We start from the raw sequence: 18,552 nt of genomic DNA, 5'->3' as shown, positions 1-18,552 counted from the left end.
CTGCTTATTAAACCCAACATAAGGAGGATATGTAACGAAAATAGAACTAATACAATGTACCTACATTAGGTACATGTACGAATATGGGTATTTGTTGCTGCTGAATTTCGTCACAAACAACATAATTTTCCTCGCCTAGCGTAATGCTTTGTGGTTTTCCTGTAAGTAGGTAGCTTTCGGATTTCATGTTTACTATAATAACCTACGTCAATTAAAGGAGGTAGTTCAATTTTAATGAGTTATTTCAGGATTTGCCTGTTCTGTTCAAATTGTCTAACTTCGATGAAGTCATTATTGCCAATAACAAGTTTATGATGAATAAGTATTACGTAATCAGATCTAAGTAGGTACATATATCTTGGTTTATCATACTAAAATCTCAAAATGTTGTTATACAGTATCGATATTTTCTCCTGTACCCGAGTTGCGACACCACATTCGATTCAGTTCATTATGGAGAATAGAATTGTTTTAGATCATCTTGTTAGCACTTAGTCGATTTTGTTCGGTATCGATTGGTGGGTACCTAAGTACCAGATAAATGTTTGCCGGGGGCCTTGTTGCGCCACTTTTTCCCAGCAAAAAAAAGGAAAAAGGTGAACGTTTTGGGACTGTCTTTTGTATTTGACCAAGAAGAGCCAAGCTTGAAAAGCTTGAAAAATGTTAAACAGTTTTGATGTAGCTATTCATAGATAGGTAGGTAGGATTACTTACATACAATACCTGATTAAAAACTGTTAGCGAGTCTCTACTATAGATGGTCGACCTTGGAGATGACAGAATGTGTAAAGTTATCCTCATGAGGTTGGAAAATCCCTGTTTAAATTGTCCTAATTTGGTTTATGGACATGGAAGAAAATTCTGGATACCTAAATGGTAGGTAAAAATAAATAAAATCTTAGAAATGCGCTTTCAGGACTTCCTCCTGTAAATGCAGAACAAAACACATACATTTACTTCATGCTGTATTCTAATTCGGTAACGATCAAACGAAAGCAGTTGTAGAGTACCTACATAACCATCAAACACAAACAATATGCACTTGGTCAATGACTTGAAGTCATCACTTCAGAGAGGTCATAAATGCTTTTATAGCGGAATCAGGGGTGAGTTGTGCGCGGGCGGGCAGAGCGCGGCGCGGGGCGTGGCGGGTGCGCGCGCGCCGCCCATCACCGTTCGCGTATAATAAGCGCGCGCGGCGCACGCGGCGACTCGCCAGCGCGACCACAGCGGCGCCGGTGCACGACGCGCGTAGTGCACTCCGCGACCTTCTCGCACCTCGCAGTTACCGCGCCGAGCGATCCCGGCGCCACCACGCCGTGTTGTGTCACAATACTACTCAATACAAAAACAACAACAGACTGTCGCCAGGACCATATCACCTTACTAAGTAAGTGATCATTTCAACTGTGATTTTAAACAAACAAACCGTCACATGTAAGTTGTATCCAGCTGTCTGAAAGTACTTTCATTTGAGTCTGCTCGCTTTATTCGTGATTTAAAATGTTTACCTTGATCGAATGCTTGGTTTGGGCTACATGGTGCCTTGTATTAATCTAAAAACTAACCAGTCAATGCTTGGAAATGCAAATATTTCATTTTAAACCAGACTATGAAAAAAATCGGAATATAAAATATAGATAAGTAGGTACTAACTGAACTTGATGTGTGTTATGCTTGCGCATTATAAACGACCAGTGCTCTTTGTGAAACATATTTGACACAGTTAATAGTCAGGTATTTGAAACGAGAACATGGACCTCAGACGTACGTAATTAAAGTTATTTTAATGCGAAATTATTATTAAAAGTTCTTATCTAAACTAACAATAACATGTCCACGTTAGATAAAATTGAAAAAAATGCAAAAAAAATGCCTGACACTCTTTCACAGTAAAACGCCTTTGAAGAACGAACCAAAGCCTTGTATGGCGTGAATCAATAAAATCTGCCTCTAACAAACAAAAGCGGAAATAAATAAAATTTATATAGGAAGTTCAGTTTTGTTCGATGCAATTTTCAATTAACACAGACCCTGAAATATCTGTCACAGTAAAAAATGAGATCAAATCAAAGTAAGGTCATAAAGAATATTTAGATCCAGGACGAAATTTAAAATCATTATCTACAAAAAAAAAAAAAACATTTTAGAAGAAAAAAGGTGACAAGAGTTGAGTAAAAGTGGTGTGGAAATACATATTATGTTGTTGTAAAAAACGTGACTTTAACCGTATCATATTTCCATTTCCTTTCAAAATTGCACCTTCAATCTAACTTCTGATCAAATGTAATCCTCTTTGGGCGAGTGCATGTATAATAGAGACATACTCTCACACATAAAAGTAATATTAATAGACGTAAAGTCAGGACAACATACACACAGAATAAGAAAAATAAAACCACGAGCAACCTGTCAGTTGAAAACTTTACAATAAATTACCTTTGCGAATAGCATATATGTTATAGAATACTCTTGGCGGGTTTTATTATCCACATAAATATTTGCGTAAAATATAGCTTCCTCACAGAATGAAAGCGCATGGAAACAGTTAATTATAGAATTTAATGGATTTAATCTTAACTTAACTCCTTCTATTTATATCAAAAAAGCGAATCTCTTTTACCTTACAATACATCACATGAAGGTACTTACTCAAATATTTCGGACCCAAAGCTTTCTAAATCCTTTTTTTTTCATGCAGCACAACTAAGTACAGAAACATTTTCAGTTCCGTGGCAAAAGTTGAAAGGAGTTAAGTGAAAGTACCTCATTCAATAAAAAATATATATGTACAGTCAGCACCAAAAGTCGATGAACAGAATCAACATAACAAAACACCTGTTCACAATAAAATGCCATAAGTTATAGTCGCAACTAGGAAACAAAATTAATAGCACCAGAAATTTAGAAAACGTGTTGGAAACATATAGGTACCCTACCCATCATGAATTAGCATGAAGTTCTTATTAAACATGCATGTTTTTAATTAAATGATGATGAAATAAATGAACATCCTAAGTATCCGGCAATAATAAAAAAACTTAAATTAACTACGCAGTATGTTTAATTTGATAAATATACGAATCAAACACTTAATTACTGTAATACCATATTTCATTAAAGTGGAATTTTTCTATTATCTCATATCCTATGAATATAAAACGTCTTGAGAAAAAAACTTGATATCATATCGTGTGTTGTAATACCTAACTAATAAACATCAGTATTATTTTAATTGACAATTTAACGGCTGGTTAATGAATACGAGTTTTAAATAGACTCACGCAGCGATGCGGATCTTATTTTATCTGAGTATTACGATAAGTCAGTACAGTTTTAATTACATGCTTATACATCTCGCCTCGCAAGTCGTAAGGTATTACAATTAGAAGCCATTCGCGATAGAAATTCCGAGAAGGACGAATCCAGCGAGCTGCACGTTTACCGCCAGGGTTTTTACTGCTGTCCGTCGCTCACGCCCGCCGCTCAGACACATAACTCAGTTTTTACGATGTATCCCTTTAGGACTATAGAAATTTGTGAAATGTTTAAGCAGGAACGTACGATTGATCGATTAGGCAGTTCAATATCAAGATCAAATTCATACAAACAAAGATGGCTACCGACAAACGTATTGTAGTATGAAAGTGTATTTGCTTCGGCCATCTAGGTGTTTGAACTTTACCAGGTCAATATTTAAATTGAGGTCGAAAGCGGTCACTACGGACCTTGTCGTCACATTTGTACACACTACGCCACCCCTGTAATGATTTTTGCATGTCACTCGTGACTCGACTATCATTCCATTTGTAGTTGATGCATAGTACGATCAATCATTGTGATTTTAATGCATTGAGATAAAACGTGACTTAGAATCTGAGAATGACCCCACTACTAGCCCGCCAATTCACTATATCGTAAAGACCTAGGTACACTAAAAACAATCTGCTGTAACTCAAATTCATTGATTCTCTATGATTTGCAAACTGCAGTAGTAGAATCCACTGCAATTTTCTTACAACTAATTCAGTAATTGACTCGCGTTAATTTTCAACATAACGAAGTTGCTACTTATTTAGCAAGGCAGGAGTAATTAGCCCACTTATGAAGGTAATTGTAGATACCGTAGATGTTTTATTCTACACATAAATTATGCCGTTACCTATTGATGTAAGTTTTGTCTATAGGTAATACAACAATAATAGGACCTAGTACAACTGTACCTACACATATATAAATTGTCTATGGATAGGTGTCCGGTGCGGTGTAAAGCCAGTGACCGACTCGACTCACCCATTGGGCAAGCCGACAATACACTTGACCCCGCAAACTCTTAAATTATCTTTTGTTACCTATCGTCTGCCGCTATGTGGCTGCGTCTACCGTGTCTCGTTGCTAAGAGACCGACATCATACAGATGATCGCGAACAGAAAAACAACACCAATACACAGGTACTTTGAGCCTCAGTTATAAAATCTGCATTTCACGTAGTTTTTCAAAGAAAATATGGATTTAAGTGTGTGATAGAGATATCGATTACCTAGGCAACAAATGCAATGATAGGTCTTTCGTACCTATGCCGTAAGAAAGAAAGACCAGCTCGTTAGGGTTGTCATAATTACATATATTCCGGAGTTTTTTAAAGATAGCTTGCATTCCTAAAAAAAAGTGAAAAAAGTTAGGCATATGCTGAACTTGCATTTCGATTAGAGTTATATAGAAATCAATCTCCCAGTTCATTCATTATTCTTTTGGCTCGAAAATCATAAACATACCTATCCTAAACAAAAACATAGAGGTATTTCTCGTAAATAGAGCATTATTTTGGGATCAATTCATTTTCAATAGATCAATCTATGGTATGCATTGGTACCTTATAAACAAGAAAGATATCATTGCGTGCAGTCTTAACACCAGACATCAATTTACAACTTCCTGAAGTGAAATATAGTTCCTTTAATGCTTTTCAATTAAATACACTTCGTGTAGCATAATTATGCTAAGTTAATCCAATCAATTTTATTACTATACATACCTACATGATCTACCTAACCAATGGTAGGTAGGCATCTACCTAAGAGTTCGCAACCTTATTATCTGAAAGATAAAGTAACATCGTACGCCGTGTGTATAAAATATACTGCTCATTTCACTAACACTGGGAAACTCTACAGTTGGTGGTTTTCGCGCTCTGTGTAACGTACATATTTACGAGTGACTCAATATTAACAAGCATACGATGCGTCAGCGAAAATAGTCTGATATAGAACAATATTAAAGCAGGAGCAAGGCTACAGATACAATCAGAGATTCATGTAATTATTCAATCGAGTGCGCTCGCACGAGGCTCATCATGCGGTCCGCAGCGACTGCGGCGCGGTCGGCGAGCGCGGCGCGGGCGCTCCGTGCACGCGCCCTACGAGTGACCACCAGCCGCTGACGAGTATTGTGTTCTAAACAACTACCACGTCGTTATATTGTCTGTTCCTTAATCACAAATTGAAACAAGATTATATGCAGTCGCGCCGACCGAGCACCCGAGTTACACCATTCATCTTAAGTGTGTGTTATATTGCAGTTGCTTTCTGTATCTGATTACTTTAATCTGAATCTGGCTAATTGATAAAAACATAAATTATTCATTGCTTTCCCTTTTATATGGACGCTGTTACACGAGCACCTAGTTCAAAAGGAGTAGTAAATCGAGTGCTCTACATTGCAATAACCAGACGCGAGGAGCAATCAGGTGCAGTGGAGTGCAGACGAACGCACTCGCGTCGCGTCTCGAGTTTACGAGTAGCGCGGCTGCATACTGCATGCACTACGTGTGCATATAAATATGTAGATTTCGTTAAGTGGTTGCATTGCGTCTACTAATACCCAGTGGGTAGGTGGCACACCGTGCTTAACTCTCACGTTGTCGGCTCGTTACGTTAGTACCAGCCTTTGACTCTCTATAAATAGAACTCGTCCTCGATGCGCTATATGTACTAACATTCATTGCACTACGATATGTACAAAACGACGTAATGTGGCACCCACCCTGGTACACTCTCGGAACGGCAATTTAGAAGAGGAAGTCGCTGATTTGCATTTTTATGAACGGGGAAGGTGAAGTGAAATCATCTTCATTATTAACTCAGTTTTGTTTCAATGCTACATGCATCATTCTCAATATGAATAATAATGTTTGCACACGCTATACAATTTTTGTCAATACACCAGCGTGTTATGCCAACAGCTGCGATTACAATTAACTCGTGAAATATTATAAACAGTAGGTAGGTGATTGATATTTCTCCAATTAGGTACGGTTCGGGCAATTCGTGCTATTAGCAAAAATAGTGTAAACGCTTTAGCTGTAATTAGTGAATAGTGTATGCACATGACAGCAGGAGACACATATGTTTCTTAATAATGTGGTCCAAGGTGAATCCGTATAGGTATGCAAGTCCATCGGTAAAAAAGATAAAATCGATAGTAATATTTAACTGTATCATTAGTAAACATCGTGAATTTAATTAATTATACGTTTAATTATGTATATCAGTTACACTTGAACTTTACCTCGCGTCTACACAGGCGTACATTAATTTCATACCACAGGGCAGTATCGCACCTCGGATCTTACTACTATTTCCTAGAGTGAATTGATAAAAGTGCATTTCACCGCGGAATCAGTCAGTAATGCACTTAGGAAATGAAAAGTCCCATGAGGGATTCGTATCTGGTATCAAATGGGCGGTGCCGGTGTCGAATTTCGCGCTTACCCCAAAATGTATAAAAGCCGAAAGGCTCCTCAAGTTACACACATTAACTGGCCAAGTTCAGGTTGAATGGGGTGACATTGAAATACGAGTAATGTGTGGTTTTTGATTAATTTCAGATTAGCAAATATGTTAGTAAACAAGGCAATTCAGTTCGCCGTGTTGGCGGCAGCAGTGCTACTGGAGAGCAGAGCAGACGCCGCCACGTCGCCGTCCGTTAAGTTCTGCGGCCGACAACTCAGCGAGATCATGAGCAGAGTCTGCCACGCTTACAACAGTCCTTGGGATACACCCACAGGTATCGTAAACACATTATGTTATTACAGGTTTACAAGAAAATATTACTGAAAAATCTTGTATTTATCATTGCTTGCTTTTTTATGTTCTTTTAATTCATCAATTAATTCTAATATAATTACGTTTACTCTAAAGCACGTGTGGAGTAGTGACTTATTTCTCTAAATTAGGAAGTAGGTGTAACTTCTAATAGCAACAACAATGTTATAAACAGAGCCTAACATTAGTACGATATCCGGAAAGCAACAGATAGTATCGCTATCGCTAACAACATTCAATAACAAATTATGAAAGGTCACTTATTCAATCAGATATAAAAATTCATAACAACATATTTCAATAACTACCATTTGCCAAATTAAACAAGTAAAAAAAATAAGGTCTCGTAGTTGAAATGTCGTACAATATTATTTATCATTATTTATTAAAGTTTTTTTTTTCAATATTTTTTGTAGTGGCCGTAGTTTACTTTTAAATCAGTTTAAAAGACATAAACGTCAAACGTCGGCCAACATTAAATAAATTAAATATGCTTTAGTTAGAGCCACTAGAGCCATTAATGTTATTTTTGGAACACACTTGCGTTAAAAACAAAAGATATGGCGAATTATTACTAGCCTAAATTGTATCTAAATGTTTTGTTTATCTTGTTTGTTTTTTATCTGCTTGGGCACGGGTTCAACGGGTACACGAGCCAATCTCATTCACCCAGAGCTCGTGGGAAAAACTACTTTATTTAAATAGGTATGCTTAGGTACGATCGCTAAAGGCGGGTTTATAGCAACTAATACAGCTGCCTGCTCTTGGCTAATATTTCTACTTTTAGTAAAGTAAAGCTTAGGTAAGTAGTACAGAATTCGCGTATAGTCACGCATGTTTTCCTTGCACATATAATGCTTAAATTACACGAAAATAGTCTTGCATTTAATGTTATTTTATCCTCCTTAATTTTCAAAATAATTATTTTCCCAAAACGACCAATTTCGTCATCATAATCTAGAGGAAAAAACCATACCTAAGCATTTCATACTATTATGGTATCAACTGAGTAAGCATTTTACGTCATATTGATGATCCATAATGCTCTGTTTGGTCAAAGTGGTTAAACATTTTCCTTGAATTGACTTTATTTTTAACTTTATTACTGTAACTGTAGTTATAAGGGAACAAGTTCTTAGAACAATATAATCCCTCAATAACAATTAGCTAGAAATGGAAAGTCGTGATTCCATTAGGTACCTTCGGAATGAAATTCAGTCACAAACACAATCGAAATAACAAAATACCTCAACGCTGAAATTTTATTAATGAACTTTTGTTGCTGACTGTAACTAGGATCACCTTTTCTTCTATTGTATTTATTTCGATATTCCATTGGCGGGCGGTGTGGCAACAAAAGACAATTTTAGAATGATAAAACAATTATTTATTTTCAGTAGTGGAACAACCGAGCTCTATAGTGAGAAGAAGACGACAAGTGGGAAACGGTATTGCTGACGTATGCTGCAACCACGGCTGCACGTGGGAACAGCTTAGTGAATACTGCTCCATCAGTGCCAAGTGAGTTATTACACTAAATTGTACATCAATGTAGGTAAATCCAACACTTCATCAAACTATAGAAAACTGCATATAAGTACTAATACAAATCTGAAACGCCGATCCACTAAGAAAATTCAGCGTGTGTGAGAGTTAGGATCTTTCTTTGGATCTGTTTCTGCAATATTTCTAATCGTATACGTAGCTATTACGTACAATTTCGAAGGTTATTCGAATAGGAAATATAGGATATAAATTGAAGTGTACTTACCTAAATGTAAATGTTTCATTATGTGTTCCACAGTTCAGAGTCACCGCTAGAAGACATGGAGGCGCACATAATAGCAGACAGATCAGCGGAGCAGACGGTGGCGGAGTCGAAGGACGCGGCGAGTCCGGCGGCTGCGCCAGCTGCGGTAGGCAGCGCGGGGTATGCGGGGCGCGCGGCGGGCGGGGCGCGGGGCCGCGGGTACGGCCGCGCACGCGCCCGGGGCCGCCGGTGCTGGTGCCGGCGCAAGCGGCGCTCGGGCCGACGGCGATCCTCTCTCATGGGTAACATGGTGTGTCTTCCTTCGCCGCCGACTTATTCTCTTAATATTAGCTTAATTTAAAACTATATGAAATCACGTTTATCTAACTAAAACAAAAAATATTGGATGAAAGTGATTTAGTCATGACCATGACAAATATTTCGTGAACCTAAAACTAAAAAACCATGCCAATTAGAAATTATCAAGGGTGATTTTAATAATTCGATATCTACTTATGATATTACTCATCTACCCAGTAGACACTATTAAGTTCTAAACTGCGTAAACAAGTTGTAGACTGTTAAATAAGTACAAGTTGCGGAAGGTCAAGATTATCGTATGAAAACAACAAACAAAACCTAGACCAAAGTAAATTGAATTGTCCGTGTAAGAGAATACGAAGGCAGCGAATAACTAACCCTCATATTAATGCTTCTAGCATGTTTACTAATTGATCAGTAACTAACCGATTTGAATCCACCTCATACCATCAATTGTATGAACCATCATTAAGGGAATGGGAATGTTCTTAGTTAATCCATAATTATCAGAGAATGCTGTTAGTCATCTAATGCTTAAATAATAAATCATTCTTGCAAAATGGATCGTGGCCTGCCTTCAGACTTAATGTGATGTTTAAATTAATCTCATTTAACCAACACTAGCAATTAAGCAAGTTATTAGGTATCTCATTCATAAATCATACTGTATAACTTACACTTGAGTTATGTTTAGAAGTTAATTGTTCCGACCTTACCCCCATCAGTTGTTGTTGTTTACGAGACTCATTGGCTACGTAATAACTAATTAATATTGGATGTACACACTGTCAGGATATAGACAAGAATACACTGCTGAAAAAACAAATACAAACATTTTCAGTTAAATATGTAAAGGCCTTTTTTTCTATCTTGATGAAAATAAATGTATCTACTGCACCCTTGGCATAAGGGCCAAATAGTTTGTTTAACTTATTCTGGTCATTTAACATGAGATAAGGTTTATTTTTTATATTTCTTCTTATAATTCGTTTAGTAACACCCTAACAAGAAGGTTTGATTCTCTTTTTACATTTCAAAGTAGACATATTCATCTGATAATACAGCCTGTGACCTATTATAATAGACTCCTTCACCTAGACCACATGTAAAATGTAGGTAGTGCTACTATAGTGCACGTTTAAATCTTTACATATTTTTCACGTTCTTATGTATGTAAAGCATTGTGGCACTGCGCTGTGTTCAAAAAGTTTTTTAGAAATGTAACTGAAGTGCTTACAAGAATATTTCTTTGTTTCAGGACCTCGTAAAAAATGTAGCACGCGCTGCTCCCGTGGTGGGCACCGTATCACCTCTAATCACGTGGGGCCGGACACTCAACACTGACCTCTCACCGGCCAGCCGGGACCAATACGCGTACGTCGTCTACGCATGATAAAACCCATGGTTGTTTGTAACCGTTGACGACGGCCACGACTGCGGAGAACACTCACCGTCCGTACACATGGCGGGAAACTAACACCGAGGTCTCTACACCCTATGTAAAAGTAAGACGACGAAGTAAGGTACAATATTTTAGTGTTCATTATTATGTAGCGTTCATATGATAAGTATTCTTTTCTATCGAAGTGTCAATTAGATTAGGAACGACATTTTTGTCGACGACCAAGTGTTCCACTTTAAGAATACTTTCTTAATCTTAGAAATAGATCACAAAGTATACTTCAATTTCAGTGTTTTTTAGAAGTTTACTTAAGTCTTTTTGCTAATGCTTTTATCAAGCATTTTGTATTATATTGCCATACCTTTAAATACTATACAGCATAGGCTTCAAATGCAAAAACTTTGAATTGCGTTTGAATTCTGTGTTATTTATGTAATTCTATAATAAGCCAATTTTCCATTCTCTTTGTCTGAGTATCTACTAGTTTAAGTACCTAGGTGACATTATTATTTTAGTTTAAAGTTAGCTCTACTTTTATTGATATTCGTTCACACGAAGTCGTGTGCAAATAGAAAGGAAAATTGTCTATTCTTAAATTATTTGTATTTACATTTGCAATAAAATTTACATTTGCCATAATAGTTTCCCAATTATATTATTGTCTAAGATGTGTACCTATATGCTACCAATAAATCTCCTACCATATAAGAATTAACGATCTCTAAAACATCTGTGATAACTCCAACTGATAAAAATAAATCATTAATTTATGAATTTTAGTTATGTCAGCATACTAGTTGAATGTATTTCCTTGTGTTAGAAAATGTATGTATTTAGACATTAAGTAGTTCTAAGTTCAGAGTGGACACTTGTATAATAGCAGGCAAATCTGTCCCAGATCGAAGTTATTGCAAATTGTTAATCAGTCCTTCGACAGATTTGCCACAAGCTTGGACATGCTTCTACTGTGACTGAACTGACTGACTAGGTGGATGCTGTATTAAAATTGACATTTATTTCTAACAAGTGTTTCATTTAAAAATGTGTTATATGTAATCAAAAAATATGTATTAAAATCAAATCTATTTACAATCAAATAACACTGGATTTACATATAGGTTCAATATTTTAATATTATCTTTGTAACAGAGAAGGAACTTTTTTGTAACTTTATTTTACATAATAGTTAATAACTGATTTATGCATGGGCGAGCACGAAATAATCCTACTAAAGATATTAACTTAAATGACTAGGTGGCATAAACATAACAAGATAACTTGAATTCATTTCAAACCTTACATAGTATGGATGGATAGCCAGACTAAATAGATATATTACAAATTTGAAAAATACAATAACAACTTCTTCTAACAATGCTGTTGTCGTATATACAGTCAGCGTCATAAATGTGGTGACATTCAGGGTACTCAAATATAAAGACGCAACCAAAAAGCCCATAATATCGGCACAATCAAAGTTGCCTTAAATATATCAACAATCTGAGTGCTAAAATATCGAGAAGTTAATATAGATAGGTGGCGTATTTACAGAGTGTACATAGCCAAAACGCATCCATAGGAAACTGCTCGCTGATATTTTGTAATGCTGTTTTTTAATTTGTGATTTCAAAGTATACACGAATTTTGCGTACTGCTCGCGTATAATTCGTAGCTTAGACGTGCACATGCTTCTTTCCAATTTATACACGGTCAAATTTAACTATACAAAATTAATATTAGGTAAAGCAATAAATAAAAATGGCTTTTGAATCTGAGTTTGTTTATTAAAAATGCTAATTAAACAGGCTTCTTTTTAATATCATTATTCGCCCCCAAAAATGTATGTTGCCTTCTAAATTATTAAGTCAGCCACAATTTATTTATTTATTTATACAACAATTAACGAGCATCTAAATAATACTATCTTAGCCACTAGTTATCTTCTAAGTAAACCACTCTAAATACAACTAAGCATGATGGTTATTTTTTAGCATCTAAATTTGTAGCAGGCATTCTAACAGTAAACTTCTAAAATACTATTAAATGACATCATAAAATATATTTAATTAGCTTCTAATTTTTTAACTCAGTACGTTTAAAATGTAAGCAAGCAACATGCAGCAAGCATCGCTTCTGTCACGGCTCCGGTGCTGCGGGGCTCCGGCGGTCCCATGCGAGCCCAGGCCGCCTCGCCCCTCCGCGCCTACGCGGTTTTGAATTGCACTCGGGGTAGGGCAGACAAGACTACGTAGAGTCGGTTTTGCAGCGATTCGTTTTCGTCACTAACTTCAATTTTTAATACAATGTTTTATAATTGAACGAGAATTATTAATATTTACATTAAATGCTAGGTCGTGTTTTAGTCAAAATGGCGAGCATGCAACTGCTCGCGAATAGATTGGAATCGTAAAGTTTTTCGCGCCTATTCCCATGTATACACGATTAGTTTGCATGCGGACTAGCACTGTATATTATGGAACAAAGGAAGTTACTTTGGCCACTACAAAATATATGCGAGTATTTGCGTACTGCTGCTGTATACATCGGAAGACTTTGTATAAAAAGTGAATTCCAATCTATTCGCGACTAGTTTCACACGCTTGCGTACTAGCCATGTATATACTGTAAATACGCAGATAGGTGCAGTAGATGTAGATATGGTTACCGCATTTTGTCAATTTTAAAATATGGAACTCATTTGAAAAATAAACTAAAACAAATTATCAGTTTCCCAAAGACGAAAACATCTTTAAGCAATCTAGCTTTGTTTGGTCACTAACCAACTTAGAAAAGAAGGTTTCAAGTTTTTATTTGCCTTAATTCTTATTTTAAACGAACTGGGAATATCCGTTAGAATGAGTTTAAAAATAACTGACGAATTACACCATTTCTTCAGATTCTCACTACCGCATATGTTTTTATTTCCTTTCTTTACTTCGAAATGTTTTTTCACCATATAAGCGCATTTGATAGACCAGCCAGACCTGGACTGTTTATTCTTACTTCCAATCTAAAGTCCTTCGAAAGCTAAAGAAAGTCGCGCATATTTAAAATACGCATTGTAAAGTCTATTTCTCAAAAGTGTTCCATACTTTTGAACACTTTGAATGCTTGGATAACATAAGCGTAACCATATTAATGGCGGTTTGGCTGAACCCATCTATATGACGTTTTGAACATCTCGACTTTTCGAGCAATTAGATTTTGCAGTGGACATAATCAATTTTAAGGTGACTTCGATAGGCGTTTTGGTTGCAAGTATAATATTTAAGAAACCGAGTGTCACCATCTATATGACATTGACTGTAGCATGTAACATGTGTGATATGTGTAGCTAAAATCTGAAATAATACTTTCAGGTGTATAAATGTGGCCATGAAACCATTACATTGCTAAATGCAGTCCAAAGGACAGTTTAAAATGATGAAGTAAAACATTAAAAAATGTAAATCCACTAAAATAAAATGCAGTAGGAAAATGTAGGTATGCAATATCTACAGTCCTGTCAGTATTATGTTAGCCTTATGTAGGTTCAAAATAAACCTACATATTTAAAAATCACCCTCTATTTTTCCTGGTCATTCAACCACACATTAAATTCCGCTAACACTTTTTTTGTTGTTTTCATTGTAGAGCAGAAGAAGGTTCGTATAGTATCAAAATAAATAAACAAGTTGCCCAGAAAAAGTTGCATTGACAATCAGTTCTTTTAAGACACAGAAGAAACTGCCGGGAACAGCTAGTAATAAATACAATCTCAAATGCTATAGGTATTTATATCTCTAAATTCATAGAATCTGATTTCTTAGTTACTTTTTTTGGTACATAGTCACCATTGCCAAAATAATATTTTTTGTATATCCAATACTTAGTGATTAATATAGCTACTAGGAACACTCCTAGTCATAGCGGGCCCTTTTCTTTATCATTTTGATTGGAGTCTGTGGTATTGTTATTACCTTGGGAGCCGCTTTCCCTCAATGGTTGCAATTGAAACCTTAAACTGTTACCTTTCATCCTCTTCTGAACTATTTTGCAGGCATTCTTTACTTGAGTTTCTATCATATGGTATATTTTTTCCTGAAAAATATATGGAAACTTGTTAAAATCATTATTTGACAAGTACTTAATTTTACTACAGTGGTTACAAAGTTACAACCCTTGGAAGGTTGGTCTGTATTAACAGAATGGAGGAACTCAAATTCAAGTCCTTAGACTTGAATCAAATTCAAGTCCTTAGACTTGAATCAAATTCAAGTCCTTAGACTTGAATTCATTAGATTCTGACTTGACTTGATTTCTGACTTAGACTTGAAATGCATCGTACGTTGGCTCCTGGCTGTCATTTGAACATCTTTGATATTCTGAAGCTGAGGTGTAGCCGCACTTACAGTAGTATAAAAAAATTAATCTCAAACCATTTTGCACATTTTTTTGGAGCTTAAAATTTAAGTAAAGAATTTAGTTATTAAATACTTACAGATTTATCTGCAGCCTGTGCATCTTCACCGGCAATAATGACTTTAACTTCATATTGTTTCTCTAGAAGCTTCATCATCTTCCTAACTCCAGTCATTAGGTCATGCTCTCCTATCCTTGAGGACAGAGTCATTAACTTTTCACCTTTGTTCGGATTATTTAACCGGGCTGTCTGTTTCTCCTTACGTCTCGAAAGCTCTTCAGCATGGTATTCAGCATTCGTCATTAGCCTTGAACATGAATTATCAAGAAACACATGAGTTTTACACTAGGGAATCATTGTCTAATATACAGCTGACTGTTAACACAGACTGCCAGGATAGATGATAATGTTAGTTTAAGTCATTTTTCGCTTACTTGAACACAGGTCGCCTGGTTTTCGAATCCACATCTTGAATTTTAACTAGCTTTAAATCCCGCCTGACAGACAAACTTTGAGCATTCCTCATGTCGGTTATACTAACTGAATTATCAGGGCTAATCAGAGTTATTCTGTTCTCATAATTTTTCCTTTTCGGGACATCTTTTCCCTCAGCTGAGATTATTGTTTTGGTTGTTGCAGTTCGACATTCCAATAATCTGCTTACGCTAACAGTCGTCACCAGTTTACTAAAGTTAAAGTAATTCATTTTTGATTACTTTAATAACAAGGTCTTATGTAAGTTTATAATTGCTAGATAAATATGTGCTTTTTAAGATGTTTTTGTGAAGTCTTTCCAACAAAAGGTGAATCGTGAATCAAAACTACATAATAAGACTGACATCACAGGACTTGACAGGACTGTACTGACATGACATTTATGACAGACAGTTGTCATTCTGGCAATGTGACAGTTGACGAAATAGAGGGGGTGTAAATCCAGACACATCCAGACAAAAAAGTTCTAAAGAGAAGTTTATATACTTACTAATTCGTATTGATGAGAATCACAGAAAAAAGCGCAGACAATTAGAAGATATTTTTAGGCAGTTAGTAAGTACGCCGTTTCTATGTAATCACACTAATCACTGCCTAGAAGGCTCGACGCACGGAGCGAACGCTTTTTTTCTTACAATTTAAATACAATATTAATTATTATCTACTCAATTGAATCGTTATATATGTAGTAGTTCATTTTGCGTAAAAAGTCCTGTAAAAATTGTTTACTTTTAAAAGTGCTTATTCAAAAAACCGGAAATATTATTATTTTTTGGCTATTTCTTTTTTTGAGCGAAAAGACTGTTATCCAAAGCGAAAACAACCTGAGTTTTAAAAATCCATAGCTCTGTCACTTTGTTTTGTCAACTGTGATCGGCAAAATGGTGCGTGATATTTTTCTCAAAAATCCTTTTAAATTTAATTAATCTCAAAGTGAAAATGCAATGTTTAATGACTAATTCAATTCTTTTTATTTCAGTCGGCACACAAGACATTTATTATCAAGCGCAAGCTTGCGAAAAAGCTTAAACAAAACAGACCTATCCCACAATGGGTTAGAATGCGCACTGGGAATACTATTAGGTAAGTTCAAACGATTTATTTTACTTTTCATAGCCCAATTTATGTTTTGCACTTCATAAATAGTCTAAAGCTTCTTTCCGAATATTCAAACTAACCTGAGTATCGAAAAACTGCATCTTATTGCCCTATACTTAGGTTGTTTTAAGCGGCCCTGATCTACTTCTCCTATAGTAACCGTCCCATAAACCTATATAACAATTTACTATATCCATAATTTTATCAAGGGAAGTTGATATCTTTAAAAAATACAAATCTTTGTAAATTGTTAATATGCAATTTCTTTGCTTTTATAATACTTCTGCAGTATGCAGGCTATCCATCCTATTTAGATATTTAACAAATTTTATGCAATAAATGCAGTTATATTCTCATCTTTGGAGATGTTCTTTGGCAAATTTTCATAAAATATACGTAGACTAGCTTTTTTCCCGCGGTTTCACTTGCGTTTCGTGGAAACTGCTGCCCATGCCAAACAGTGAACAATTTTTTATACTCAGTTCAGTAATTTTGGAGCCAGGAGCCATTCAGTGTAAAAGCAAAAAATATATATTTTATTATAATGTTGTGTAATGTTGTTTTGTTATGTTGTGCAAGTAAAATAGTATGTACTGGGGCCCGATTCTCCTAATTTTACTTAAGCAACATACGATTCACGTTTGACTCGATTCGACTGAGATCCGATCCCGACTCGATTACGATTGAAGCGTATGTGGCATTCTGCTATTTTTTCTTTGAAATAAACGTTTTTATCCTTTTCTGTCATTCAATAATTAATCATTTTGTCTGCAAATGATTTACGATTGTACAGCAAACTACCGTATAGACCAAAATTACCAAAATAGCAGACCAATCGCACACCAATCAAATGTCAATCAAATACAATTGGTCCTTTATTAGTAGCAGAATGCCCGATATGGTTAAAACTGCTATTGCTATTCGATTTTGACATTATTAACTTAGGAGAATCGACCCCCAGGTGCTTGATACAATGTTTGTGAACTATGCACATCATAGCCATATACACCAAGTAAGTTGCAGTGAATGACATCAACTTTTTGTTTTCAGGTACAACGCTAAGAGGCGTCACTGGAGGAGGACTAAGCTCAAGCTGTAAGCTTGATGCTTGTAGTATAACACAGTTAAGCTAAATAAATTCCCTTCAACATCTAGACTGTTGTTTAATTTCAATTATTTTTGTTTTTATATTCTTACATTCAGTCATACAACACCACACATGAAATTAGTATCCATTTAGGTTAACCTCACTTGAATTTAGCAATGATCATGTTTGTCCGGTAACTGGGATTACACATATCATGTGGAGATGTTTTCAATTTTTAGACTTGTACAATAATAAACTTCCCCAGCTTCACCTAGTTCTACATCATAAATCTACATCACTTAATAGCATGATTGGTTTTCATTCAATCATCTGCCAGGCTTTTTCCCAACTAAGTTTGGGCAGCTTCCAGTCTAAATGGATGCAACAGAGTACCAGTATTTCTCTAGGGACCCTTAGGTAAGACAGGTTGTCGGACTTTCTGGCTTCTGATTAGCCATGATAACTGCCAAAGATTTTCAATGACAGCTCGGACCTATATTGTGCCCACCGAAACACTGTCATTGATGTCCCAAGATAGAAAGTAGATACAAACATCGAAAAGTTCTATTGGTAATTTCCTGTCCTTTACCCACTAGGCCACCACAAACAGTTTAGTTTTCATTCAAATAGGTTAAAAGTCATGGAAAGTGGGTAAAGCACCAACCTATCATGTATAAATGTGTGGGTTCCATTCCTGGTCAGACAAGTTCATTGCAACTTTTCTGAGTTTGTATGTCTAAGTAAATCTTAGACACCAATGGCTGATAAAAATGTGAAGGAAAATATCCTGAGGCAACCTGGACTATAAAGTCTGAAATCACCAAACCACATTGAACAAGCATGGTGATTAAAGCTCAATCAGTCTTTTTTTTTATCAGGGGGAAAGTCCTCAT

General features: G+C 35.9%; 3 protein-coding genes across 8 annotated transcripts; 2 read left to right on the top strand and 1 right to left on the bottom strand.

The window, feature by feature from the left end:
• The first annotated feature begins 1,164 nt into the window (after nt 1-1,164).
• Nucleotides 1,165-11,928, top strand: LOC110372301 (uncharacterized). Of its 6 annotated transcripts, none has more exons than XM_064036738.1 (5): nt 1,165-1,390; nt 6,888-7,066; nt 8,505-8,625; nt 8,909-9,156; nt 10,434-11,928. In XM_064036738.1, exons 2-5 carry the CDS (start codon nt 6,898-6,900, stop codon nt 10,517-10,519), a joined length of 624 nt encoding a protein of 207 aa, XP_063892808.1. In that variant the 5' UTR covers nt 1,165-1,390; nt 6,888-6,897; the 3' UTR covers nt 10,520-11,928. The 6 variants fall into 6 exon arrangements, with proteins under 6 accessions (XP_063892808.1, XP_021184590.2, XP_049696893.2 ...); XM_021328915.3 differs by having other exon boundaries at nt 8,909-9,164; XM_049840936.2 differs by having other exon boundaries at nt 1,165-1,437; nt 8,502-8,625; nt 8,909-9,164.
• Nucleotides 11,929-14,337: 2,409 nt separating this feature from the next.
• LOC110372302 (uncharacterized) lies at nt 14,338-15,823 on the bottom strand. The gene is made up of 3 exons (XM_021328916.3): nt 15,414-15,823; nt 15,058-15,286; nt 14,338-14,657 (listed from the first exon to the last, which is right to left on the bottom strand). The coding sequence occupies exons 1-3, from the start codon at nt 15,683-15,685 to the stop codon at nt 14,481-14,483; spliced, it is 678 nt and encodes a 225-aa protein (XP_021184591.3). The 5' UTR covers nt 15,686-15,823; the 3' UTR covers nt 14,338-14,480.
• Nucleotides 15,824-16,221: 398 nt separating this feature from the next.
• On the top strand, nt 16,222-17,726 carry LOC110372318 (large ribosomal subunit protein eL39). Its single transcript, XM_021328933.3, has 3 exons — nt 16,222-16,358; nt 16,454-16,557; nt 17,623-17,726. Exons 1-3 carry the CDS (start codon nt 16,356-16,358, stop codon nt 17,669-17,671), a joined length of 156 nt encoding a protein of 51 aa, XP_021184608.1. The 5' UTR covers nt 16,222-16,355; the 3' UTR covers nt 17,672-17,726.
• Nucleotides 17,727-18,552: the final 826 nt, after the last annotated feature.

This window comes from Helicoverpa armigera, chromosome 10 (genome assembly GCF_030705265.1).
Source record: "Helicoverpa armigera isolate CAAS_96S chromosome 10, ASM3070526v1, whole genome shotgun sequence".
Lineage (NCBI taxonomy): Eukaryota > Metazoa > Arthropoda > Insecta > Lepidoptera > Noctuidae > Helicoverpa > Helicoverpa armigera.
Note: the sequence above shows the minus strand (reverse complement) of the source record. Positions and strands in the feature narration are given on the sequence as shown.

Bases quoted from the DNA above. Each gene is read 5' to 3' on its own strand.
- LOC110372301 (XM_049840936.2), top strand. From the start codon at position 6,898: ATGTTAGTAAACAAGGCAATTCAGTTCGCCGTGTTGGCGGCAGCAGTG. The intron at 8,626-8,908 runs GTGAGTTATTAC...TGTGTTCCACAG, and splicing joins TACTGCTCCATCAGTGCCAA to TTCAGAGTCACCGCTAGAAG. The intron at 9,165-10,433 runs GTGTGTCTTCCT...TCTTTGTTTCAG, and splicing joins CCTCTCTCATGGGTAACATG to GACCTCGTAAAAAATGTAGC.
- LOC110372302 (XM_021328916.3), bottom strand. From the start codon at position 15,685: ATGAATTACTTTAACTTTAGTAAACTGGTGACGACTGTTAGCGTAAGC. The intron at 15,287-15,413 runs GTAAGCGAAAAA...TTCATGTTCAAG, and splicing joins ACCAGGCGACCTGTGTTCAA to GCTAATGACGAATGCTGAAT. The intron at 14,658-15,057 runs GTAAGTATTTAA...TATATTTTTCAG, and splicing joins CACAGGCTGCAGATAAATCT to GAAAAAATATACCATATGAT.
- LOC110372318 (XM_021328933.3), top strand. The intron at 16,558-17,622 runs GTAAGTTCAAAC...TTTTGTTTTCAG, and splicing joins CGCACTGGGAATACTATTAG to GTACAACGCTAAGAGGCGTC.